We start from the raw sequence: 8,627 nt of genomic DNA, 5'->3' as shown, positions 1-8,627 counted from the left end.
TTACTTCAAGGACACAGTGTACTGTGTTTGTGTACTTACGAACTGTGTTTTGTTGGCTGGTGGGGCCTCAGTGATGGACTTGAGGTCTTCCACTGTGACTCTTTCCATGTTCTCTAAGGCCGATCCAGAGTAGAGCACAACATCTTTCACAAATATACTTATAGCTCTTAGCATGTAGGACACAAATAGGTGCATGTGGATGTAGTTCCTGGTGCAGTGCAATCGTCTGGGGAGAAAACAAACAAGAGTGGCAAGGTCAAAAGATAGATCCGTCGAAAATATGTGTTTGTGTGTGTATGTCTATGTGCGGGCTGGCACACCTTCATGTCAGTAAGTATTTTCACACACACACATGAACAATACTCATCCTAATTAGAGCCAGCTGAATTCCACGCTGACTATTACACATTCTTGAGATTTAGGGGCTTGAAACGCACAAATATTGAATTGCTCGGCTCAAAGTGAGCTGTAAAAACAAAATTGCAAGCATGTGTCGAGAAAAAAAGCATGCGAATTTCCCTTCCAGACAAGCACGAGTTTATCCGTCAAAAGTTCTTCCAAAACATCCTGTCTGAGAGGTTATTATGGAGAGAGCTTTGACGTGATGTTACAGCACTGGAACCAGCTTGCCGGATCCATACAATAAATTCTAACATTGTTGCAAAGTCAAAAAACAAATATCAATGATAATATGACAGACAATTTAGTCATGGTTTAATAAACTCCAAAAGCCAACTTGAATTAGACTATTCTTAAGTCTATTTTACAAAAAAGTCTAAATACTCAAATTATCTTACTGCCATCTATTATTGACTGATTTTCTTGTAAAGCCTCATTAATGAGCTAATTATTTGACAAGTTACTGTACTGTCAGAGAGCTATTGATTTAAGACGAAAACTAATCTAGGGTACATTTCCATGGAGAAAAAAATCTGAGCACAACTGCTAATGTGAAATATCCCTTTTCTCTCCCTGGAAAACATTTATGAGCTCTCCTGTCTAAAAAGCTGACATTTGAAGGGGAGGCATGGCTGGAGTGCTCCACAGCACAGAGCCAGAATGTCAGATGGGCCCCTGGGATAACTTATTAAACTCATTTGGCCCATAGATTTCCTGGTGCCAGTTGGGAGCGTTCCTAAAGCCGTCTGACTGCCTGCCTGTATGGTAAGTCACGCTGGTGGGAACATTGGTAAACAGCGCCTTCACATCGATTCCTGATACTCCCCATGCTCAACAAAATAAGCAAATAATGACAAATGTGCCCTGCATTAATCAGTTGTGAAAAAAAATGTTGTGTTGCTGCACAAAAAAAATGAATTCAGCCTTGTTTTAGGTTTTTTTACTTCAATTAAGGAGAGTTGCCGCTAAGGCAAAAGAGGTAAGATAAGACTGACTGATGTACATCATATGTGATTTGGACTATCAAGCAATTAATTTTTGAAATCACAATTAATCACAGAATTACTAAAGTTAATTTTGAATAATCCCATTCGTTTTTAATCCCATGTATTCAATTCCTTTATTTTGCATTAAAAACTGTTTTGAGGTCCATATTGACAAAGTGAAGCAATAACTATTTTACAATTCTTCATATCTTTTAAGAACTTATTTTGTCTTTATGTTCAGTTCACATCCATAAGCCTTCTCAGTGTTATTTCTGTTAATTTGGCAGCACATCCAACTGGCCATACAACCACAGAGCACATGTAACCACAGCCCAGGACCTCCACATTCACTGTCTTTGCCTGAAAGATCGTCTGAGAGCAGCATCGTGGACAGCTGATAATAAGCTAATGATAGCTAATAATAATTGATTTGAAGAACCTAAGAATTTCTGCACAAATTGCCAGAAAACCATCTCAGGGATGCTCATTTGCATACTTGTTGTCCTCGCCCCGACATCAGTTCACCATCATAACCAACCTTTGCGGTTGTATAGATCTTTGTCATTCTGAAGTGGTCAAATACTGCCACTTTGTCAGTGACTTCGGCATAAGATATCAACACCAAAAGCCACCTTCACCGTGATATGATACGCCCTCAGCTGTAAATTTACAACACCGCCAGGCAGAACCTGTCGCGTTGCATGATACGCTGCCGGATGGCATCAGGTTGAAACGCTGGCAGTAATGACGTAATGTAAGGAGCTGGAAGGTCCATATACAGTGGAATGATGGCATGGTGGATGAGTCCAGCAAGCTTTTCACTTCACAAATGAATGTAGAGCCAAACCATGATGGTGTCATTAGTTGCCACGTGCTTTTGTTACCTAAACCTAACCATGTGCCTTTGCTGCCATCCCAGCAGGGTTGCGGGTTCAAGGAACTTCAACAGCAGACACAGGGGGATACCTAGAGTGCAATGTTTAGTCGTGGAAGTCCACTGACATAGCAGCAATATGTGACAACCTTGGAGGAGAACATGTTGGGTTGTGAGGCTGGTTGAATGTACTGCCAAATTAATGTATTCAAAGTTTTGTGTTTCAGTGCCAAATTAATGTATTCAAAGTTTTGTGTTTCAGTGGGGAAAAAGGAAAGAACACCTTGCAGCTTAAGGACTGTTATCTTTGTAAACTTGGTAGATTAACAAAATCATTATGCGAGCTTTGTTTATTTGCCATCCAAACCTGAAATCAGCATAAAAATAAAAAAGAACCTAAATGTCAGACAATGGAGCAAGCCTGGAGGCAAACTCCTCTTCAAAGGTGGATGTATCACAGTTTGCTGAAAACCAAAGGTAATGTTTGATACAGTTTGCATGCTTCATGTTGTTGCCGTGACACAAAATACTAGCACTGCATGCATACATAGCTACAGCAAACTGCACGATATCATGATAAAGCCATTAAGCCATTGTTAAATTAAATGCTTTCTGCTTCACTGTATGTTTGCGTCTAATGACGTGGTAAGAGTGGAGCTTTCAATGTGCTATCATTAAATCTATTGCACTCTGTTTTGATCCGTGCTGCAGCGGCTCTGACCTTAATTTCTGACCCTGTATCTAAATCCCCCTTTTGGGAGCATCTGTGATTAAGACGATTGATTGGAAATTTCCAGTAACAGCACTGACTCACCGGAAATATCCCAAGATGACGACAGCCACCATGAGTGATCCCAGAGAGATGGAGTACCCGACTGTGTAGATGAGATACAGACGGTGAAAGACATCCTGTTGATAGAGAGGAATTTGTTAGAATGTCAACAGTGAGGCAAAAATTTACAAAAAGACTAAAGCATATCCCCTCTGTTCTGCAGTGTTAATACTGCACATTTTAATTAAATTACTGAAGTTTTGTGTGAAAAGATCTGTAATTATCTTCTCTTTTTAGCAAATTTCATGAAAACTCTGCCAACAAATATTAATTCATGTCTCGAAAAATAATAAACTGCAGCAGCACTAGCATCAGAGAGCACGATGGGCCGACGGGTGGAAATTGGCTTGATGGCAATGAGCAGCTTACAAGAAACGGCCCAAAAAAATTAGCAAGAAATTTGCAAAAAGTTCAGAGAGTTACTTAAAAACAAGTAAAAATAAACATAAAAAAGGAGAAGAAATGTTAAAAAAAACAACAACAAAACATCAGAAACAAAGGGGGAAGTAAATGACCTCAATAACAGGCTAAAAAATATCTGGCCTTTTTTTTCCACAGTGTTTTTGAAAGACATCAAACCAATTCTCTCTTCTCTATTGAGGAGAACTGATTCAAGTGTTAAAGGGTTAAATACACTAAGCTGCAGGGTTATTCTTTGTGCTCGTAACATTACAAGTTCAAATTTTGGTGACAACATTACTTAGGGCAAGTGATTTTATTACAAAGAGCATGTTTTCATAATACTCTCACTATATTTGAATTTCCACTCCTCAAAAAAGCGTAACTTCAGAATGTCTTAACTTCAGCGAGTTTAAAAATGCATTGCCATCTGGTGACAGAAATGTCTCAAGCACCCAGAAGTTACTGATGGAAACAACATTTGACATGGGTGGCGGAGCTGAGAAAGGCTGGGTGGGGCAGTTTGATCTTCCAGCAGCGTGCTGGCAGTCAGAGGACACTGTAAGGAGAGCCACTAACCAGACCTTCTGTGCGTCAACATGCTGAAAGGGCCAAGAGCCCCGTGTGATGTAACCAGATACTCCACTGCTGTTATCATTTAGCATCAGGATCCTGAGCCAAAAAAACGGGTGTCTTAAGTTGTGGTGGTGGTCTGCGGTATGGCAGTTGTGCTGTGTGGGGCTTTCATTCGTGCATATGTATTTGTCATTAACTGCTGCAACCGCTCCCTCGGGAGCCCATCAACATAAACATCTGAAGTCAGAAAGAAACTGAAGGGCGCCATGATGAGGTTATACCCACATCCTCCACACCGCATTCAAGCAGGGGAGAGGAAAATGTATGTGGGACTGCAGCTGCTGTTTGTAATGTTTCATGGCAAAAAAAAGAAAAAATCAAATTAATGTTTTTTATCAATTAGTGACTGACTGGTCTATTTTTCTATGTCCCCTATTGGCAACATTTTGTAAACACACCAAAAAAACTGCAGAGCCACATAACCCTATGAAACCTGAGCAAATTGGCTTGATTTCTCTCAATACCATAGAAAAAAAGAAGGCAATGAACAATTTAACAAGAAATGACCCCCAAATTTGCAAGAAATCAGTACAAAGTTAAAGATTTAACTGAAATTAGCAAAACAACAACAACTGAAGGAGGTAAAATAACAAAAACAGGAAGTGACCTGGAAAAATAAAATAAAATAATAAATATATCTTTGGAGTCTAAATTTAAATATATAATTATAGTAATTTTAAAGTTTTCTTTATATTTTCCCTTGTTAATTGATAATTCTCTATCATTCTCTCTCTCTCTCTTTCTCTCTCTCACTCACACACACACACACACACACACACACACACACACACACACTACGTGTAGTTTTTTTATATTTTTTTCTCATCGCTTTTTACTCTACTACTACTTAATTTGTGGGAAAGGCATCTAAACACAGCACAAGAAAAACTGATGTTGATCCAGGTTTCAAAGGGTTAACACCAGCCTCTAATATAATTATGCACCTCATCCATCGAAAGACTGTTTACTGTTTTATATGTGAGATTATTAAAATGCTTCCAGACCATAATTAAAAAATAAATATACCATAAAAATTCCTCAAAAAGCCACGTCAGCATAATTACTGCACATAATGTAATTTTACTTAAACAAGAAAAACTTGTCCATATCACACAATAACGGCTGAGAAAGTGCTATTTTCCCATTTATAGCCACGCTCTAGCTGTTTTCCACAGCTTCTTACAATACCCAGTAGTCCCATTCACTGCCAGTGTTATGTTCTGACATCCAACCCTCATGCAATGATAGAGCGAGAAACACTGGGAGCAACTGCAATCAGGGTTACATCTACCTTTGTCAGTCACATGGGGATGACGGTAGTAAAAGGTTGCCGTGCTTGGTTTACAAAACAGCTCTCTCAACATGTGCTGTGGTGCGGTGGTGATGTCAGGGCTTATGGTATTTATGGCCCCAGGTTTGACTCTCCCAGGCTGATTATGTTCAGATTGTATGTTACAGATAGCTAAGCTGAAATATATTCTTTAGATAGCAGGAATGCATATCTGAAGATCATCAGTATTGACACATATTGGCTTTAAATTGAAATATTGGAACTGGCCAGCATCTTGATATCTGCCATATAGGTTTTTATGGACAAAACATCAACCATAAGTTGGCCGTTAGCAGCCGCTGGCTGGAACAAACAGCTAATGGAGGTTGCATGTTTCATAAAAAACAACAAAAACCATTGGTATCTATTATCAGCCAAATGGTTATTTTAAACAACAATATCGTGTCTGCAAACAATTTTACAATTGGTGCATCCCTAATTTACACCCATCCCTTTGACGCCTTATTAGTTCCATTTTTTGGCGACAGTCTATTTCAATGTGGTCAAACTGAGGTGCACTAGAAAGGGCTGTTGCACATAAGGGCTGTGAGTTTGGTGTGAAGGAGATAAATTGGCCTGCACAGAATGCTGACCTTAACCCAATCAAACACCGAAAGGACACCAGGGACGTGTTGGACTGCCAACTGTGAGCCAGGTCTCACTGCTGATGATCTGTGCCCGACCTCAGTCATACCCTGTTTTTGAAACCTGGCTGCAGGGACTTGCTCCCATTTGGCCAGGCTCAAAACTGGTCACATATGGGTGTAATAACCAGGTGTCGTATACTTTGCACAATGTGGTACATAAAAATGTAACATATTTATTAGATTTGAATCCATTAAAGAAAAAGAAAATCAAAAATGTGCTACACAGCATATTGGTAGCCTAAAATGGCAGTCAGACACTACTTCTTGTCCTTAAATTAAAAGAGTACCTCACCCCAAAATGATAACTTGCATATCTCACTCAATGTTACCTTGAATTTGTGAGGAAACTTTGTTTTTCTCACATGCATCCATAGTGAACAAAGAATCCAAAAATTGAGAAAATTCTTGATTATTAAAGTTAAATGCATAAACTTGATTAATCAATTTTTTACAAACATCCAAAATAATATTTTACTGATAAACAAATCTATTTATTATTACTAATTTATAATTTAATTTTCTGTCAACTCTCCGTCAACTATATGATAAACATAAAATATACTTCTTGTATAATATGTCATATCTTGCCATCTTTGCATTCATTTCTATGAAAAAAGCATTGCCATTTGGCTGTGACTAAGAATGACTTTCACTGACAAATAATCTGTTTACAGGATTACTTTCATTTTTTTACCCTCCTAAAAACTGTTTAAATAGTAAGGCTTTAGTGAAATGTTTGTGTTGGGAAGTACTTAGAATACGACTGGATAAACAGGACTTGTATTACAGTGCAAGAGTTGTATGAGAATTTGTAAATTAATGTACTGATATGCTTTTGCTGTTGTTATATGCAGACCCCTTTTACTCAAATTCATCAAGAATTCTCGTTTTTTTTTTTGGATTCCTCATTCACCGTGGAGACAAATTTTCTTCGCAAATTCAAGGTAACGGGCTGAAATATTGATATGCAAATGATCATTTCGGGGGTGAAGTATTCATTTAAATCATTACCAGGAAAGCATCATGAAATCAATTCAGTCCTTGGGTCTAAATTTCTTTTTATCACTGTCTTGTAGCTTTGAAGGCGCCTGTGAGGTTGAGACATGATTGGTGAGGTTTTAGATTTATCTGAATGGGTTGCTTTCCGGGAAGTTTTGCAATTCGCAATATAAAACTAATGTGACAATGTGACGCTGCTTTCACTTTGAACAATTAGACATTTAGCTAATTGCTGCCTCGTATTAACACAAAGCAACCACATTACCATCCCGTCATTATCTTATCGCTCTGTCATCATCTTGACATTTCATTAAATATGATTCATTTTCATTTGGACTGCACATTACTGAGAAGGCATGTCGACAACGTGACAGATTTCAAAGGGGATTGTAATTGCAGGGTAAAATGGTGCAACATTTGCCTAAAAGGCTGCAATATCTACAGAGTGACAATTTACTCAATGTACACACTCAAAGGCTAGTGGAGGACGGCACTGTAACTGTGACAATGAGCATGTATAAGGCAATGAGTCAGATCTCACCTTTTCATGGCTGTGGTTGTAATGGTAGAGGAATTTTGCACACTCGTTATAATTGGCCCATGTCTTGTTGGCGGTGGCCAGCTCCCACGTTCCGTTGTTGTCACACCGACGGTATGCTAGTCCTGGACATCAAACAGACAAGTCTAGTTTTAATTACAAATTTTGCCAGTTATTTTCCAACGCATGCATCCTCTGCTTCTTAATTGGACCTGCATAATTGTGGAAAATTGCAAAAGAGACTTCAAAAGGAGTTTCAGAGTTTCTGTTGCTGACTAAATCCAGGGCCAGTCTTACCTTTATGGTTGAAGTCATGGATATACTCTGGGCAGGCGGTGGATACAAGTTTTCCCGGGGGTCCTTCGGGCCAACAAACAATGCCGTCCCATTCTGGTGAGCAGAAACCATCTGTGGAGACAAAAGCAATGTTGACGTTTAAAAGCAGAGCAACATAGTTACAGCATACCATGGCTATAAGCATTTAAAGAGCAGTAATGCTTTAATGGATTCTGCAGTCCTTTAAAGAAGAGGCCAGGTATCTGAACCTTTATGAAATACATAAATCAGCACTGTAAATTGTGGTAAGTCTGACTGTATATGGCCTTTTTTAAGGAAAACTGTGCTCACCCAGAGAGAAATCTCTCCATCTATCATACAATTAAGACTTGCCATCATGGAATTCCCCACAAGCTGATAACAAGTTGTCCATTGAATCCGGTGTATTCATTAAGGTTTGTTTGTCAGCTGCAGCAGATTTCAATGACGGCTACATAGCATCATAATGTCGTATGGTTTCAATATGGATCTCTTTAGAAATATTCCCTACAACACTGGCTGCGTTCTGGTATCCTTAGTTACTTATTATGGCCAAATAAAAGTGCTATGTTCAATAGCTCATTTTATTCTCTGTATATAGTGTGTTCTTTAACTGCATTTATTAGGAATCCAAGGATAAGTTATTGATTTCATTATTGATTTGTGTGTGTC

General features: G+C 38.7%; 1 protein-coding gene across 1 annotated transcript; it reads right to left on the bottom strand.

The window, feature by feature from the left end:
- On the bottom strand, nucleotides 1-8,048 carry LOC121939309 (parathyroid hormone/parathyroid hormone-related peptide receptor-like; the record flags this gene model as incomplete). The annotated part of the gene is made up of 4 exons (XM_042482361.1): nucleotides 1-226; nucleotides 3,074-3,168; nucleotides 7,644-7,765; nucleotides 7,938-8,048. Coding segments are annotated over 4 exons (554 nt in total), but the record flags the coding sequence as incomplete, so codon positions are not given.
- Nucleotides 8,049-8,627: the final 579 nt, after the last annotated feature.

This window comes from Plectropomus leopardus, unplaced genomic scaffold, assembly GCF_008729295.1.
Source record: "Plectropomus leopardus isolate mb unplaced genomic scaffold, YSFRI_Pleo_2.0 unplaced_scaffold45, whole genome shotgun sequence".
NCBI lineage: Eukaryota > Metazoa > Chordata > Actinopteri > Perciformes > Serranidae > Plectropomus > Plectropomus leopardus.
This window is presented reverse-complemented; position numbering and strand designations above follow the sequence as displayed.